Source organism: Psammomys obesus, unplaced genomic scaffold (assembly GCF_907164565.1).
Source record: "Psammomys obesus unplaced genomic scaffold, mPsaObe1.curated_primary_1811, whole genome shotgun sequence".
Classification (NCBI taxonomy): domain Eukaryota; kingdom Metazoa; phylum Chordata; class Mammalia; order Rodentia; family Muridae; genus Psammomys; species Psammomys obesus.
This window is the reverse complement of record NW_026585504.1, coordinates 55,556,544-55,575,964: the sequence shown is the minus strand read 5'-3', so window position 1 is coordinate 55,575,964 and position 19,421 is coordinate 55,556,544. Positions and strand designations below refer to the sequence as shown.

Sequence of the window (19,421 nt, the reverse complement as noted above, 5' to 3'; positions counted from 1 at the left end):
TCCTTCCTTCCTTCCTTCCTTCCTTCCTTCCTTCCTTCCTTCCTTCCTTCCTTCCTTCCTTTCTCCATCTTGTTCTGTTCAATTTTCAATCAAGCTTTCAAGTAAAGATAAAATAGCAATTCCTCAACTCTATGTGTAAGATTACATGTATCTGATTAGAAAAGTTGTATATAAATTACTCTTCAATGACACTGCACAGCTGCAACTCCAACTTACTTACATCCAAACTCTTCAGGGATGCAAACTGAGTGCAACAGCGGTGACCAAGACAGGAGTGAGGACATACCACCCTGCTCCAGGAAGGGCATAAAGTCAGGCATGATCCCCTTTTCAGATCCAACTAAAGAGGTATTTACAAAAGGGATGGTGTGCATCTGTGTGTGTGTTTACTTCCATACTCACACATACAGGAGACAGACAGTTGATGTTTTCTTCTGTCACTTTCTACCATAAGCCCTTGAGACAGGGTCTCCTAGTCAATCAAAGGCAGACTGATCACACTTTCCAATATCTACCTTTCTCTATACCTTTGAAAAGCTTGAATTATATGCAAGCATTGTCATAACCAGATTTTATGTGAGTGCTGGCAATTCAAACACAGGTCCCCATGCTTGCACAAGGAGCTTCACCTATTGAGCTTTCCATGTTAAAAAAAAAAAAAAAAAAAAACATTATTCCCTCTAGTAAAGCATTTTAGTTTTAGCTCTTGCTTTTACTGCAAGTGTTATGTGTTATGCACATATAGATATTTGTGTCTATGTGCAAATGTGAGGATATCAGAAGCAGAAGTCTGGGCCTTACTCTATGGCTTTCCACCTGCTTATTTTCTCAGACAGGGACTGTCATAAATTGAAACTCTTGGAATGGGTCGGCTGGTGGGTGACCAGCTAATTCTAGGGATCCACATGTTTCCACTTCATCTGACACTGAGGTTTCAGGTGTGCACCTTGTGGCCAGATTTTTCATCAATGCTGGGACTAAACAAAAATCATAGTGCTTGTCCAGGAAGCACCCTACAGATTAAGCCTTTTCTACAGTGTTTACGTAGTCTTTCAGACACAAATTGAGAATGTTTCTCCACTGAAAGAAACATTTTGTGATATCTGTGTTTAGGCCTGGGTCAGCTCCCTTGTAATACTTCTTTTGATCACCTCACAATGACTGCATGTGGTTCTCCATTGCTCCCTGGTGCCCTGCTTTTATGAGTGTGTGCCTATAACACTGCGCATGCAGAGGGATATGCGCCTTAAGTGGAACATATCAACAGATCGCCCACACAGGCTGAACCCTACACAAGACAAAAGAGAGATGAAGAACAGGGGAGGAAGCTCCTTTTGAGAGGAAAGGTGAACCTTGCAGCAGCTTTCCACCAACCTGGCACCAGGCCTCAGATGGTCACCCAAGGTCTGTGGCCAGTGAAACAAAGAGTATTCATATGTAAATGATACACTGCCAGGCATTTTAAAGTTTTAAGTATTGTTATGAAGAGCGTCTGTAGACAAAAGAAAATGGATCATATAGTAGAATATGAAATTCATAAAGCTACCACATTGTCTTTGTCTTGCTAACTCTTGTTTTCTCTTGTCATTTTAGTAATACCAGTGTCAATGAGTATAAGGACTTATCTCAATTTGGCTTTGATTCCCATTTCTCTGATTGAGGTCTTTTCATTCCTTTTGAATGGTGTGTATCTTCTTTGAAATATTCATTCAGGATGTGTCCATTCTATCCAGGTTATTTGTTTTGTGTGGCTGTTAAATAGTAAATTCTTTATGTATTTATATGTTAGCAGAGAGTCTTCTTCTATTCCTATTATTCTTAGGTTTGGTCTTTTCATAGTGTCCCAGATTTCTTGGATGTTCTGTGTCAGGAGCTTTTTAGTTTAAATAGTTTCTTTGACTGCTGTATTGATTTCTTGATTCATATCTTCTACCCCTGAGGTTTTCTTTTCCATCTCTTGTATGCTTTTGGGAATGCTATGTCTATAATTCCTTTCCTCTTCCCTAGGTTTTCTATCTCCAGGACTGTCTCAGATTGTGTTTTTTTGTTGTTCTTTTGTTTTTTTGTTTGTTTGTTGTTTTTTATTGCTTCCAGCTGGAATTTTAGGTCTTGAACAGTTTTATTCATTTTCTTCTATTTGATTGTGGTTTCCTGTAATTCTTTAATTTATTTAAGGCATTTGCTCAATTGTTTCATCAGTTTGAATGTCTTTTGCTGTGATACTTTGAGAGCTTTATTTTCTTCCTTTAATGTCTCTATCATTTTTATAACAGTTTTGCTATTAACATGGTGTTTCTTATGAAATTTGGAGGCTTCTATCTCATTTCTATTAACCGCTGATCAATTTCATCATTATCTTTTGCTAGGGGACCTGGCAGGACCATATGAGCTCTGATATGTGTTATCTATAATGGATGATTTCTATTTCTAATTACTTGTTTAGTTGAATAAATAAAGACGTTAATTCTGACTTTTCCAATGTGTTAAGCATTTTTTCTGCTCTTATACGAGCTGTTCTAATACCTGTATTTTTTTTTTAAACCTATACAGGCTTGTCAGCCATTTTAAAGGTAGGGCAGTTGGTGGCTTTAAAAGACCTACAACTGTCATGTCCTACTTATGGACAACATGGACAGTCTGTGACTGTTCTCAATAATACATTTTATGTTTTTCTCAGAAGCATTCTTTATTTTATAGTTTGTTTCAGAGATTGGAGGAATGCTGATCTGTGTTTTCCATTGCTGTAACAAAGCATGCTACCATATATTCATAGCTACGCTAGTCACATATGATTTTAATTTTCCTGTTGGTCCTTCAGGCCCTATACACTCAACCCATCTTGCACTTTGTTTTACTTGACATAAAGTTTCAACCCCTAGAATCTGAATATTTACTTCTTGAAGGGGCCAATCTGGATGCACAGTGTTGGTAAAATTATTGTTACATCTGCTCCTGTGTCTACTAAATCTTCAATTCCAATGCCATTTATTTTTATTATTAATCAAGTCTCTGATCACTTATAGCAGTTTGCCAAATATTTGTTTTGTGATCTTTCTTGAATTTTTATATCATCTATTGAAAATTTTTTGTCCTTGATTACATCCAGAGCAGTGTTGTTTTCAACAACTGGCACTAAAACTTTAATTGTTCTGTAGATGAGTTGCTCCTACACTGGCAGGGAATGACTGAAACAGTTTTGATGTTGCTGCTTGTAGGAGGCCCTGTCAGGTGTTTCCCAAAGCCAAAGGTTTGCCTTTCCTATCTCTTGTTGGTTTGCACCCATTAGTCAAATGCCTGTCTTTGTCCAGACTTATTTTTGGATTATCTCTAGAAAAACTATTCTTTTCAGGAAAGACTGGCCTACAATGCTTTTACATGTTTACCAGAATGAAAACTCTGCCATTTTGATTTCTAAGGTTTTTAGAAATCACTTCTCCTGTCAAATTAGCATCACAAACATGAGATCCAATATCATCTGCAACTCTAATCCATTCCTCTATAGGTGCTGATATTGCCTTTAAAGGTCTTCTCACTATTTTGCAATCTGAGTTAGCATTTTCAAAAGCCAAAGTTTCAGTTAGTATTTTCTGCTTACTCAATCTGTTATAATTCCATTTATAGCTGAAGTCAATCTGCAAAAAATGAAAAAAACTCTTCTTTTGGGCCTTGTAAATTTAAGTGAATGACTCAGTCCTCTTTCCTGGTTCTTCATCCTTACCCCAAGCATTTAAAGCTGCTCGATGACATCGTCCCAAGATGTGATCTTCAAATTCAAATTGCCTTTGTAAATCAGTATATTGATCTCCACCAAGAAATTAATCTTGGGAAATATCAATACCTTTGGCATGATTTTGTTGTGCTATGACCTTTGCTTCCTCTTTCCACCATGATTGCCACTGTACCTAAGGACCAGGTTCCAATATTGCTGTTGCCATATCTTTCCGGTCTTGAGGGATAGTCTTGTTCTGAGTTGACCACAAATTTAACATCTGCTTAACATAGGATGAATGCACACCATAGGAGATGATTGCTTCCTTAAATCTCCTCAAATCTAATATATCTGTAGGATTCAATTTAAATTCCTTTAAACTTCAGCCTATCATCTCTTGATAGGTATTGTATAGAAACTGCATATACTAAGGCTGGTTTTTCTAACAAACTTAGGCTGCCTTCTTCCAATTTCATTATGCTGTAGCATGATAGGCTTTTTTCTAAATTCCTCGGTCTGTCTGTGAGTTTTCCTTATTATCATTTATAGGTCTTTCTAAGGCTTGTCTAAATTCCTCTGTGTGTATCTATTTTTCTTAGATGTATCTAAGGTTTGTCTAAATTAATCTATCTGTGTCTGGGTATTCTTCTTGATCTCGTCAATAAATCTTTCTAAGTCTTGCCTAAATCCCTCTGAGTCCGAGTATTTTTATTCTCATTTATAAGTCTCTCTAATTTTCCTTCTAAGCTTGTATCTTATCAATGCACTTTTTATATTTTTCTTTTTCCTGTTTCTCTAAAGGATTTTTCTTAAAGCAAGTATAGGATAACTACTGAGTATTAAATATAAATTAAAAATAACAAAATGATATTAATAATTGGTATTAAGATAATTTTAGTTATGTTATTTAGCTTTTTATTTAAAGCATCTATTTTGTGGCCATCTGCAGTAGCACTAAACAGGGTAGTGCTTCTATTGTGGTAGTTCTAATCCTTAATTGTCTCTTAGAGGACTTCACAGATAATTTACCAAATCTGATGGCTTCTCAGTTTGTCCACAACTGGAGTGATCTCTCTGTCTATGGGGTCATGCCACTCATTGGAGTGGCAAAACGTTGTTTTAAGAAAAAAAAAAAAAAAAGAAAAAAAGAAAAAGAAAATTGCAACCATTCTATTTTACCAATAAAGACTCAGGAGCCAGATGCTGTGCAAAAAAAGCTAGCTCAGAGAGACAGAGAAGGTACCCAGCTGATCTTCCTTCTCATTCTCTTACCTGTGAATGGAAAAAAAGGGGGGGGGCTCACTACTCAATTGATAGCTCAGGAGGAAAAGGCCAAAACAAACAAACAAACAAACAAACAATTCAAGCCCAAATCTTTCTAGCTCAAAGTCCAAAATATCAGGGAGCTGAGAAGCTGAAACCTAAGCTAAAGCCAGAGCTTGAGCTAAAAGCTTTCTTCTCCATGCTGTTGTAACTAACTTTCACCACAAAGTCCATCCTACTCTTTAATCTATGTCACCTAGTTTCCTGCTCTGCCTCTTGACCTAGGGTTAACTTTATTAATTCCTGTGTACAGAAAGCTCTTGGATTAAAGTTGTTTGCTAGGACTGATGAACCATACAATAATCACCTGTTTACAACAAAAAGTTGTTGGATTACAGATGTGTGATATGGCTCACCCACATCAAATAAGTAACAGGGTTTTAAAATTCACAATTTTAGGGTTCACAATGGGACCAAATATCCTGCAACATAAACACACACACACACACACACACACACACACACAGAGAGAGAGAGAGAGAAAACAGCAACAAATAAAGACAAAGAGTGACACAGAGACAGAAGGGAGATAAAGATATAGATGTGGCCCAAATGTGTAAAAAAGTAAAAAAAAAAAAAAGAAGATAGATATAATGTGAATGTATCAACATTAAAAGAATCCACTAACATTTTATGGGGTACTTGTGGAGACCATCATGTGTTCTATTACAAATGTTTATTACAGGAATATATTTGGAAAAGAAGAGCTAACTGCATTTCAAAAAACCACTTTTATTTTTAATTTTCACATTGTGAAGAGCAGATCTCTGTCCATATTCATGCTGAGGAGGTGACCCCTTTATACACAGCCCTGCTAATGTGTACTAGTGAGAAAAATGACACCATGTGGGAAATAAATGAAGTATGATACATTGCTCTCAATGTACTTCTGATCTGGCACTTAGCCTATTTTTCAGTTTGTAATATTGATAGTGCATTCCCTGTAACAGTTTACTTCCACTGGGACTATAATCCTAAAGTGTTTACCAATTATAGGTTGAGGGGGGAATATGCTGGGGAGAACCCTGAGGAAGATAAAGACAATGAATATTAACTATCACAGAACGGTACAGAGAACAGAAAAGAGTATTCTAGCACAGAGAAAATTACTAGGAATATCACTCTTGAACACAGACCTGTTGTTTTCCTATGATTGCCAGCAGTGGGACAATGAGTTATTTGATGAAGGTCAAGTAAATGAGAAAACATAAAAGGCTGATCAGAATAATACTTGTTGGACCAAATTTGAGGAAATGTTCTTTTCTCCTTAATTTTTCTCCGTGTATTACACTGTACTCTGTTCACAACATTTTCTGCTCTCTTGTTTATTCAAAGGGAGAGCTTCTCCTATCTGAGGTAGACCAACTTTACAGTGCAGCTGACCCATCAGCAGTGGGAAAGCGACTTAAGCTGCTCTGCTCATGTATCTCAGCCAGCTTTGTTAGAGAGGTGAAATGAGCAAATGTTCCTGGGGTAAAGAAGCCAATGAATTTTGGTTTTGCAAGCTATTTTTTCATATGGAGTAGCTTTCAAATTAAAAAAAAAAAGAATATTCACAGTACAGTATCCATTCTATTTATGCTGTAATGCTTTGTCTTTCTGAATCTTCTTCCTCCTCACATACAAAAAGACAAGAAAAGAAAGTCCTTCATAGGCCTTTCCAGACTCCCCAAATCTTCTTTACTTTTTCATTATGTAAGCTCTGAGGTTGAGATTCAGTCATCTGAATTCCTGACATCATATGTAATGAGCAGTTGATTGAAAAACACTCTCCTGGTAAATTTTGAAATTCTTAAGCAGCCATGAAGATTTAGAGTGGTCACCATGTCTTCACCAGACCACACTTAAACAGGAAATATTGCATTGCATAAAAGTGGGTGAAAACAGGGAGTTCTCCTCTTTCTCAAGCTCAGAAAGAAGAAAGTGATTGCAAGAGAACCATGTCATGAAAATAACCATGTTCATGTTCTCACATTCTAGTTTCATAACAGATCAGTGGGTGTGTTTGTCAAAGTGTATCAGTTTCTTCCATTCTCTTCTCCCTCCTTGGCCTCCCTTTCCTTCCTTTCTTCCCACTCTCTCTTTTTTCTCTTTCTTTCTATCTGTTTTTTGAGGCACAGTCTCACTGTGTATTCCAGCTCTCCTGAAACTCTGATCTTCCTGTCTCAGCCTATACAGTGCTGACAGGACATGTCTACAGCAATGTGTTCATCTCAAACTAGTACTTTTATTTAAAATGGCATATATACAAAACAACTACAACAATAACCACACACACTAACTTTAATTAGTATCTATATTCAGAAATTTGTAATTCAACTCTGATGACCACATGGATTTTTCAAAATGCTTAGTGATTGAGGCCCAAAAATAGAAATCACCAATTTATGAACAATTTGATCACATCTTTCTATGTTGTACTTGCTATTCTTAATCTGAACCCCCCCCCCTTTATTTTCTTTCAAGGAAGTTTACAAGTTCTCTATGGACTAAACAAGGAAGAAAACCATGTATTCACCATCAGCACAGAGAATTTGGCCAACAGAAGGGTTCATCAGGTGAAGATTAGCCGAGAGGGGCCAGAACTTTCCATTCAGGTACTTCACTTCTCAACTTTCCACTCAGCCTACATACCAAGCTTCTCCACCAAACATGTCTGAGATTCTGACTCTAGCCACATACTGAACTATGAAGTCGACCTAGTCTCCAGCCCAGCCCTTAGCCATGGTCCTACTTTCCACTAGCATCACCATCACCTGGGATAGACCTAGAAATACAAATTCTTGCATCCCCCACCAGAGCTATTGTTATGCTCAAGTTTAATCCATTCTTGATCAGATTGAATGAAGAACGGATGCATGTGAAGAGATTGTGGATAGAAGACTATAGCAAGGGTTTCAGGGGAAGTGGGCATGGAATGCAGGTGAGTATAGAAGAAGGCACAGGAGACATAGAAGCCCTTGGGAAGACACAGGTTTCTGCTCCACACCACTGCTTAGTTCCTAGTGCAAACTGGGTCTGGATGACAAGGAAGAGTTGGCAGGGTAGAAATAATAGAGAAGGTTTTGCACAGGCAGAGCTGTCTGAGAAAACAATGTGGTAGGCTTCTGTGAAATATTAGTAACTATGTATAGAAAACTAACAGCTGGCCAAGGCGGATCTTGATAAAGTCAGCCCAAAGTCTAGACTACCCTTCTTTGGTCTTAAATGAAAGTGAAATGTTAATAAGCTTGGCAGTCACCATTTTCTTTAGGCAAGTTTAATCTATTCATCGCGTACTCCAAATTTGTCACTTCTAATGCTCTCCTCTTTATTTGACACCAGCAGATGCAGTGACATCTTCTCTCTCAGAAGATGGCTTTCCTCTCTTCCACTGTGAACTATGTGTCTTTTAGAAGAGGAATCACATAGTCTCATTAGCCTATCTCCTTCTACCTGGACCTGATACCTTGTATGCTGTCACCCTCACATAGCTAAACTCAATACCTCAAAGCTCTAAGGCTTGCCCTACTACCTATGAGTCTGATATCATGGTCTTCTCACAAGCAGAGCTCCAACATCCTCCTGTGTTTCAGTCTTTTTAATACCTTTCTAGCTCCACAGAATAGTTCTCTAAAGCACAAACCAAGTATTTATTGAATGCATAAAAAAAAAAACAACCAAGATCTTTCTGGTTCAAGGGAATAAACCCATTTCTCATCAGTTTTTCAGATTGCTAGACCTTATCATTTTATTACTCAATTTCTTGTAAAAGTCTATATATACTGTTTTGTAAAGTGCATCTTCAATGTTAGTTTATTCATCACTGTGACAAAATACATAAGAAAAAGATTAAATAAATTCTGGCATGAAGTTTGAGAGTACAAGTCCATCTTTGCTACAGCAACATGAGGCAGCTGGTCACATTCCATTCCCAACCAGGAAGCAAAAACAGATGCATGCTGGTGTCCAGCTTACTTTATAGTTTTTATTTATTCCAGAACCACAGTTTTTGGAATGGTGCCACACACATTTAAGGTGGGTCTTTCTACCTCATTTAATTCAAAGGAGAGACTTCCCACCAAACATGATTTTGTTTTCATGGTGATTCTAAATTCCATGTAGTTGGCAATCAATATTAACTATTACACCATTTTTCTTCTTGTTCTCACCATGTTACATAAAAATTGTACTACTCAAGAAATGAATGAGGTTATTTTTACAGAACCTAATGATGGAGTTGTGTGTGAAATACTTCTGGGGAGGCATGAACAAGTGTCTACTCACTCAATATAAGAATCAAACAGCAAACCAACATAAGGATGGCACTAAGTCCAAATTAGGAAACCAATGAGTTTTTCTGAGATTGCTGCTAACAGGAGTATGGAGGAGGGGTTACAGGAGTATAAACGACTTAAAGACAGCTACACCAGAAAATCCAATCCAGCATGGGTGGCAAATCATTAAAACTGAAAACCTGGCATACACCGTACAACTTGAAAGCATATCAATAAGTAGGAACATGATTATTTCAGGCAACTAATTGTGAAGAGCTAAGGGCCTAGTTCTAGCATATCTGTCCAGTTTTAAGAACTTCCTTAAACCTTTGAATTATTTACTTACTAAGATTAATTAGCTTCCCTGTAGGATGCTGTATTTTACTTTCCCACATCTAAATGCCTACGCTTACTTATCCAGGCCAAGATTACCTGATATGATCAGCCAAGGAATAAAACCAGGCCCATTTGGAGGAAAAACAGAAAGACTGAGGCTGTGATAATTATATGGAGAGTAATCCGACTTCTTATATCTTTATCAGGAACAGAATATGGTTGGCAATTGCCAGGATCAATACTGTTGTCGTTGCCAGGATATAATAACGTTTACAAGCTGTACAAGATACACAAAGTTAATTTCTAAGACTATTTTGTTGAGCTGCTGTGCTTCCTTGACTTTTAAAGGAACATACAGAGAAGCACAAAGCAACCAGAACATTTCACTGCCTGAGGGAGTGCATCAGTTTCTCAGGAACTGAAAGGCACACCTACTCTAACCCCAAACTCTATGATGTATGTCTCTTTTGGCAGCTAGGTCCACTCCATGGTTCACTGCACCAAGCTTTCCTACAACAGAGAAACTTGCTACACATACGGGGGCCGAAGCATCCTTTGACTCACTTGTTATATGACTGACATTTGATGCAGAGATTGCTCTCACCCTTTAAGATTTGACTTAAAATTTGTTTGAATACTACTACTCTTCCCTGAGCTTTCTTCTACCCCATTAGTAGAACATGACTGTCTCTTTTTGGGTCTTCTGTCATCTTTTCTACCCACTGGTACACACGGGTTTCTAGACTCCTACTATTTTGTAGTGATGGTCATTTAATGGCTTATCATATCCAATCTTATACTCTTGAGTGTCATGTATTTATCAATATATTAATGTCTGTCTTTATCCAGACCTCTCCTTGATGTCCTGCGGTCTGTTACCTTGACTTTTCCCTTACACTGCCTATTATCATGAATTCATTTTATTGTTTTCTCTTAGTAACCCATGCTATCTGACAGGAAATACAATTTACTTGTTTATTTTGTGTCCTGTAACCTTCCCTGGAATATAAGTTTGAGGAGAACAGGAACTTGGTTTGCATTGATTATTGCAGATCTTCCTCTTTACCAAACAGTCCCAAGAAACAGGTCTCCAGTGAACTTTTGTGAACTAAGTGGGTAGATTCCACATGGTTACAGGTGCTATTGTGTCAGGAATTGATGTGATGTTGTGGAGAAGGACAGGTATTCTAGTTTCACTTCTATTGCAATGTTAAATATCCAGACAAAAATCAACTTAGGAAAGAAGGGGGTTAATTTTACAGTCCACCATAAGAGTGAAGTCAAAGTGGCAGGAACTTAAACTATCTAATCAGGTGGACATTGAAAAGCAAAGAGAAATGAATGTATATAAACTCACTTATTTGCTTGTGCCCAGCTGATTTGTCTGCTCTCATATACTTTAGGACTGTATGCCTAGAGAATGGTGTTGCACACATGATTAACAAGATAACTTCTTACAGACAAGTCCAACAGGTCAATCTAATGTAGGCCATCTCTCATTAAGACTCTCTTCCTGGTGATTCTAGGTTGTGCCATGTTCATTCTTAAACCAAGACAAGTGGTATGACTTTAGGTTTTAAACATGGGAATTTCTGGCTGAAGCCTCATTTTTTGAACTCCATGTGATCACTGAATAGAAACATATATTTAGAAGTGACTGATGTAAGGAAAAAATTGGCCATAAAGATTCTTTGTTCCTTGAAACCTGCCACATGAGGAGCCCTAGAGTGAATTTCAAGGAGCAGCACTGGGGAATGATTTGATATGGCCCATGGGAAAAGGCAGGAATGACTGTTAGTTATTCCAATTAGATGGACATTCAAAAATAATTATTTGATAATAAAAAATAATTCCCATAACATCAGAAATTAACCTCTCACCCACCATATTATTCCTGAAATGAGTAGGGGAAACATTTTTGAACATGTTTAGGTTAGGTAGGGAATGCAGCAGATTAATTGCTGAATGATAGACAGTTGTAATTCTAATTTTCTATTTGTGTAATGTGTGTGGGTACCATGTGTGGGACAGAGGACAATCACAGTTTTTATTTATTTATTTATCTATTTATTTATTTATTGGAAATTTGTTTTGTTTTGTTTTGTTTTTCTTTAGAGACAGGGTTTTTATGTGTAGCCTTGGATGTCCTAGACTCACTTTGTAGACCAGGCTGGCCAAAAACTGTCAGAGATCTGCCTGATTCTGCCTATCGCTGAGAGCTGGGGTTTCAAGCCCATGGCACTGTACCAGGCTATTGGTTTGTTGTTGTTTTTGTTGTTGCTTTGGGTTTTTTGTTATTGTTGTTTGTTTATTTGACACAAAGACTCTCCTACATATATAAAACACAAAGGAGGCTAGGTTGACTCTCTAGTGAGCTCAAGGGATCTTCCTGGCTCTTCCTCCCGAGTGCTAGGATTACAAATGCATGTTACCATAACTAACATATTACCTGAGTTCTGGTAGCAACACATCCTGATTTGTGGCAGACAGTTCACTGGTTGATCTACCCTCTCAGCCCCTTGTTTGTTTTTAATTTTAATGACTCCCTGACAGGAAAATTGGACATTTTCTGTTGCATATTTTACAGATAACATTTTAATAGCTTTATATTTTCTATCTTCTTCTCAAATAAAAAGAGAAGTAGAAGAGAGAGAGACCAGTAACATGTATGTGTTTCCCTTCTCTACGTAATTTTCAATTTATAATCAATAATAAGCAACCACTTGCCATTTGCCAAGTGCTGAAGAAAATAGAAAAGACAAGAGCAGAGGTTTTATGTTTTTAGCCTCGATTTGGTTTGTTGAACCAGGAAGATAGCATGTTTGTCTTTTTGACCATCCTACCCCTTTCTCAAGCCGATATATATTTCTTTCTCTTTCATCTAGAAAAAGTTATTTAATGTAAGTAAACAAACAACAAAAAACCCACAACAACAGCAAAAAGCAGGGTCTTGTTTATCCTTAGTCCCAGGTCAACCTGAAAGAAGCATTTCAGGAAGCTGCACACCTGTCAGGAAGAAAGGACAGGTGTTTATCACTGCACTCAGCCACCAGCTAAGATCCCTGAAACTCCTGGGCTTTCACATCTCTGTTAATTTGGCTGCTAAAGTTGCCTTTTCAAGGACTGGTAGACAAAGCTGGCTACTTGAACACACAGACAGGGATCCCAAATCCAGAAACAAAGACTGATGTGGAGCTTGACTAAGTTATTCACTTTGGTGGACTTTTCTTTCTCTATTGATCTGTCCCATAGCACTGTAAAGAGAAATCATTATAGTCAAATTAAAAACCAACGAAATAGAATTAAACCACATTCTATGTGTAATAGTTTGTACCAAAGTTATAGGATAAATATAAGTTTCCTGAAGAGTCATTCTGGGGATGTGTGTGTTATGTTGTTGTGCAGGCAATTCAGCTGGCCTGCTCTCAGGGGCCTTTAAGTCCCTGACAACATCTTATGTCATCACGTGTGTCCTATATCATCACCTGGGCCAGGTGCTTGCGATATAACCAGTTTGCCACTCCTACCTGCTCTCTGCTTCATTTCTCTCCCTTTTCCTCCAAATCTCTCTCTGTCTCTCTGTCTTTCTCTGCTCATCTCTCTCTGCTTCTCTAAGTGCCCTATCTTCCACCTCTCTCCCTCACTCGCTCTCACTCTCTTTCTTTTCTCTCTCTCTCTCTCTTTTCTCTCTGCCTGTATACAAAAACTCTCTTCATACTAGATCTATTATGTGTGGCATTTATATATTATAACATTGGTGCCATGAGAATCCAGGCAGAGGGCAATCCCATTGTTTTTGAATGGGATCCCCACTCAATTCTATTTTTAACCTGCTGACACCTACACCATGCTCTCCTGCTCAGTGATTGCTCTTTATTGCATCCACCAAGGATGTTAAGCTTCACCTGCTTACCTTGAGCTACAAATCTGCACTCTCTTTAGGCACTGATGTGCTACTTCATCTTCTTGCTCCTTTTATAACTCAGAAGCTACCTGTCTGTCTCTATCCTTTCATGCGGATGAGGTCCCCTCTAAGAGAGTTCGGCTTTTCTCCTCACCTTTTGGCTTCTTTTAGAAATTCCTGGTACCTTGTGCTGACTCTTCTCAGGCTTAGCCGGGCTAAGCCCTGACCCCAGTGTTAGCTGGTCTACAGATTGTTAACCATGTTGTGGTCTTCTGCTTGGTCCTTCCTGGGTCCCGTTTCAAATACAGCTAGGAAGGACTAGTCTCGAACCTGCCTCAACAAGCCATGCTCTGGGTGTAGACAGATGGACCTCTAGAAGTCAAAATGCTCCCATGTGGGCTAGCCCACTGTTCACAGACACAGAGACCCAGTCAGCGCAAGCCCCACAGAAACTTCCAGCCTTTGAGTTGCTTGGCATCACAGAGAACTAAAAGCACCCAGATTCAGTGTCCTCCACCACCCTTGCCAAACCCAGGGAAACACTACAGGTTTGTTTTAACCTCACACTTAGGTCCCATTGTTAACATCTGTCACAGGAGGCTTCAGATGCCTTCTCAGTCCTCTTTGTATGCACAGGTCTAGGCCTTAAGCCTCACTCCTAGGGCTGTTACTCTCAGGTATAAATACAGTCTACGTTATTACCAGACTCAAAAGGCAGGTCTCAGATGTAATTGTCTACCATTCCTTTAGCTAAAGGACAGTGAATGCTCACAGAAGTCTCACCTGTGTCTCATGGTAAATAGAAGGCCTAAGGATACAGAAGTTTAAGTTAAGAGGATCTAAGAAAGTGTTTGAGGGTCTTAGGTGATTTAACGTATCTTAAATTGATAAAAATGCCTCATTTTTCTTTTTGTTGGTATGCTACTGTTGTATTAACGATTCAGAGCTTTAACATTTATCACTAGAGCTCTGATTTATTAATCTAAGAAATAATGAATGAATAGGAAATAAATAAATTAAATAAATAAATAAATAAATAGGGAATGAGGGAAAGGGCTATGGCTGTGATACGAAGTATATAAACTGTAATTAATATAAAACAATAAAAATTTAACTTAAAAATATAAAAAATGGCAAAAGAGAAAAATAAAATGTTTCTCATTGTGCTAGATTTATATACATTCAGTATCCTGGGTAGAGAGAAGAACTTCCTTCATGGTATGTAACCATACTAAAAATCAAGATCATGTGAGTTTTTGCTGCTTCTCCTTCACAGAAGGCTTCTGCCTTCACAGAGCACACATTAAAAAGTATTTAGGCTGTTAACACAAAGGTGTATGTCTCCTGCCTTTTTCTACAATGTTTATTTCACTCCAGATTGCAAGCAATGGTAAGGCTAACACCTCTAAAATGCTGACATATCTGAAGTTTGTCTCCCTTTATAAACTCGGAAAATCCATGCACATCCACCTCTCAGGTGAAATGAACTGCAAATAAGTACTGCCAATCAACAGCCTAAGTGACCCACCTATTGCCTATTTTACAGGGTGGTATCTCATTTTGTTGGTTTGGGGACTCCCCCCCCCCAGCTATCAAGACCATGGGCCTAAAAATCCATGGGCCTAAAAGTTTAAAATGTACCCCTACGAAAAAATATTTTCCTAACCTACTCTACTTTGTCTTCTGCATATGTATATTTGTATGTATGTATGTTTGTATGTGTATGTTCCAGTATTCTTCCAGTTCCAGGTTCCCCACATTCACAGCAACACTGAAGCAGCTACACACAGGTGTTTCAGTCTAACTTCACAGAATATATCAAGCCAGACCTGCACTTTCCCTCCCAGCCAGAGATCCTGAAGCGGGTCAAAACATCCCACTCTCCCAGGACATCAGGATATCACCAGCCTTCTCTTCCACCCCCAATCCCTTAAGGTTTCCCAAAGATGTCTTTACCCCCAAGTCAACAGGAAGCAGCCATTTTCAAACACAAAACCCTTATTCCCTCCTTGCCACCCCTTCCTAGCCCCTCATTTGTAATTAAACAATAAAGGATGAATGCTATGTTGATGTGCAGGCAATTCAATTGGCCTGTCCTCAGGGGCATTTAGACCCCTGACACTGTCCTATGTCACCGCCTGTGTCCTATGTCATCACCTGGATGAGGTGCTTGAGATATAACCAATCTGCCACTGCCGCCTGCTCTCTGCTTCAGTTTCACTTTGTTTTCCTGGTTATCATTCTCTCCCCATCTTTCTCTCTATCTCTATCTCTCTGTCTCTGACTCTCCACCTCCATATAATTAATCTTTTCAAACCAGATCTGTTGTACATGGCATTTTAAATTATATCATTACAGTATGTAAAAAGAGAGTTATGGAACTATATGGAAAGATTGGGTATTATTCTTGATCCATTTGGTTTTCCCCAAGCAGAGCAAACTCACTCAGCCATTTTCTGACTGTATTCCTGTCTAGCATTTGCACTATAAAGTGATGAGGATAGTATCATTTGGATGTTCATACCGAGACTGAAGGTCAAAGTAGTTGATAAAGCATTTTCCTTGTCAGCATGAGGATTTGAGTTCAGATCCCAGAATCCTTATAACAATGAAGAGAGAATAGCACCTACTTGTCATCCTAGTAATGGTGAAAGAGATGGTTGAGACAAACCATTCCCTGGGAGCCAGCTGGCCAGGTAGCCTAGCCTATTTGGTGAATTTCTAGGCTAAAAACAGATCCTCTCTCGGGTAAAAAGTGGAAGGCACCTGGAATTGTGTGCTTACTTGTAAATAGTGTACATGAATGTGCACTCTTCTCCCAAATAATACAGATTGGAAGAATCTACTGGAGCTGACTATATTGAGAAAAACTAAGATAAATTGATGAGAAAGAAGAGGGAGACAACAGAATCAGAAGTACATGAGGCCTTGAGAATCCAGCAGTGACTTCTCCTCTTCCTCCTAGTGTGAGGTGATCAGCTAGGCTGTCAGGGGCAGCAATATGTGCAGCCTTTCCTCAAGTATTTCTTAACTACATTTCACAACTAGGAAGACCTACAGTCCACACCTGAGAAGGATACACAAGTCAGGGATACGGAGGAAAATTAAATGAACAAGAGGGTTCGGAAAAAAGTAAACATAGGCAGTACTGCTGGGTCCCATTTAAGGTACCTGAAGGGCTTCACTGCTTACTAGTGTTTGGGGAGGAATCTTGTGAGAAATTCTACTGGGGAGATAAATACCTGGCAATAGCTCTGCAGACTTTCTAGAGGAATGGAAGCCTATTAAACCCCTTAGTTTATAAGGATTAAAGAAATAGTCCATTGTGTGCATTGTGAAACAACTGGTGGGGCATTTAGAATCTCGCTTGAGAGAGAATTCCAGAGAGGAGCCTGCCCTGTGTGAGACTGTAAGCTGTTTATAAGATGAGTTGCTATACTCCTTCTGAAAACCTGGGTTGATGGCTTTATTTTGTTTTCTTGCAGATGGACCAGCAACTCTTCAGCTATAACATCTCCCCAGAAGCCAAGATCCTCATCCTGAGGTCACTCATCCTAGGCAGAGTCACAGGTCTGTTTTTATGTTCTATACTTCTCAATGGATGTTGTTAAAATTAATGAATTTGGAGTCTCTGTTGCTGTGTTCAATGACAAACATCTGAGGACAGTGCTCCTATCTGTAGTCTTGAAATAGATTTTGAAACAGTATATACAAAGACACATATATATAGCAATGGTGAAGAATGCCAGCCATGTCTACTTTATTAATTGGTTATTTCATGGGTAATGATTGGTTATTTGTGGGAATTACTTCTGTTTGCTAATTATTAGTAATCCAGGGAGAAAGTAAAGTAATCCACTGATAGGGGGGACCTCCTCCCCATTCATCTGATCCTGTTTTATCAGGTATCTTCAGGACTGGCTGCATAGCTCTCCTCTGTGGCCTAACAGGACTGCTCCTCCCTTGGGGGATGGGGAGGCCAAAGAGCCAGTCATTGAGTTCCTGTTAGAAATAGTCCTTGTTCCCCTCACTATGGGAAACCAATTGGTTACTGAGGGGCATGTTGGAGATGAGGGAGGGAGGGAGGGACTGGGAGGGAATGAGGGATCGGGACATGGCTGGGGTACAGAGTTAATAAAATGTAACTGATAAGAAAAAAATAAAATACAAAAAAAAGAAAGTAAAGTAATCAAATAATAAAATAAAATAACATGTTAATTTAAAATTTACTGTAGTCTTAAATCCTCCACTAAACCTACTTTATTTAGGGTTCCAACACCCCACCACTACCATCACCCACACCTTAGTTAGGAGATTAGTATGGGAAAAGGCTATAGACCTCTTTTAGCTCCTTCCTTATGATTATGGTCCATGAGTCTTTAGGGGATTACCAAACTCACTTGTTAGGATACCAGCAGTCACATCCAAAGGTCAACATTAAGCAGCAACACAAAGTCAGTGAAAGCCTCAAGACTCAATTGGATGGCCCCAAGAAGTTCTCTGGAACATTTCTCTCTGTAAAGTCAAGTGACAAAGCATACAGATATCTTTCCAAAAACTGATGTCTCACGTACCCACATAATTGCCATTATTTCTAGTAATTATACAATAAGCCTTCCTAGAACTAAAGCAGTTGCTCATTGAAACCCTGAGTATATGTCAGTGGTATGGTGTATATGCTTTTGTTTTCCAAATTCTTCAAAATGAAAAACATCCATCTGCCAGATTTGATTTTGCTTGGTACTCCTAGGGTTACTAGCAGCAGGTAACAGAATTTGGTTGTAAAGAGAACATGCAGGACATTTGTATTATTATTATTATTTCTTTGTCTTGTTACCAAGTGGTTGAAATTTTATTTTTTAAACCTATCCCATTAATATGATGTTTCTAATGAAATTTGGAGTGTTCTAACACATTGCCTATTAGTAATTGGCTAATTTCTTTGTACCAATGGATTTGGCAATCCTGTATGAGACGAATATAAATAACATATAATGGATATTTTCTGCTTCAGATGGTCTGTTGTAATCGCATAAATAATTAAGTTCCTTCTGAGTTATCAGGAACAAATTCAGTAGCCTATATATGCAAAACAACTTTCTTCATATTAAGAATCAGTAATTATATTAAATGACTCAAAAAATATAATAATACTGTAAGGATTGAATACAACTCTGATTTTTGAACCGAGGTATATGAACTTTTGATAACCCTCCTATTTTTTTCTGGCTTATAGGTTGCCATTCCCATCCTGTTTGCATCAAAATAGAATGTTGGTGCCTCTGGAATTTATATTCTCTTTACAGTGCTAGACGAAGCCAATTGATTATTTTTATAAGCTGAATTATGTTTGCTTTTAGGATATTTATTATTAATTTCTCCCAAGTAGTTACTGCAAGGTCTTTCCCAATCTTCATTGATCACCCACAGTGACATGATCTCAATGTTGTAGTGACAGATACTACAATTCCAGATGAGTCTGTTACTGATGATTGTTGTAGTCTTATTCTAACTTTTATAATTATAATGCAGAAATATTTTCTATATGTCTTCAATTTTACTATTTTGTTTATGTGCTAAGAAAATCCATTCCTAATATTGTCTTCTCTTTGCATAATACACGCTGTAGGAGAATTGGTTGAGGACAAAATGACCAAAATACAATCAAGTTTAGGATCAATTTAATCCACATATACATCTTGCAGTCTTTGTTATACGAAAGTTAATTCATTTTCTGCTTCAGCTATTGGCCATCTTGGACTGCTTAAAGTTTGAATCTCCTTGTAATGTTTGAAACAAATTATTTAACCCAAATTATTTAATAAATAAACAAATTATTTAACTTAAATTGAATTTAAGTATTCAATTCAATTGTAGGCCTCAGCCAGTTAAT

At 38.1% G+C, this 19,421-nt stretch overlaps 1 protein-coding gene across 2 annotated transcripts in view; it reads left to right on the top strand.

Moving 5' to 3' along the window:
- Positions 1-19,421, top strand: part of LOC129672188 (contactin-associated protein like 5-1-like) — a 715,327-nt gene that overhangs the window by 685,154 nt on the left and 10,752 nt on the right. For both annotated transcript variants that reach the window (XM_055601503.1, XM_055601502.1), the window contains exons 20-21: positions 7,499-7,629; positions 17,014-17,098. In XM_055601503.1, the coding sequence (XP_055457478.1) occupies positions 7,499-7,629; positions 17,014-17,098 (216 nt within the window). The remainder of the gene's footprint in view (positions 1-7,498; positions 7,630-17,013; positions 17,099-19,421) is intronic.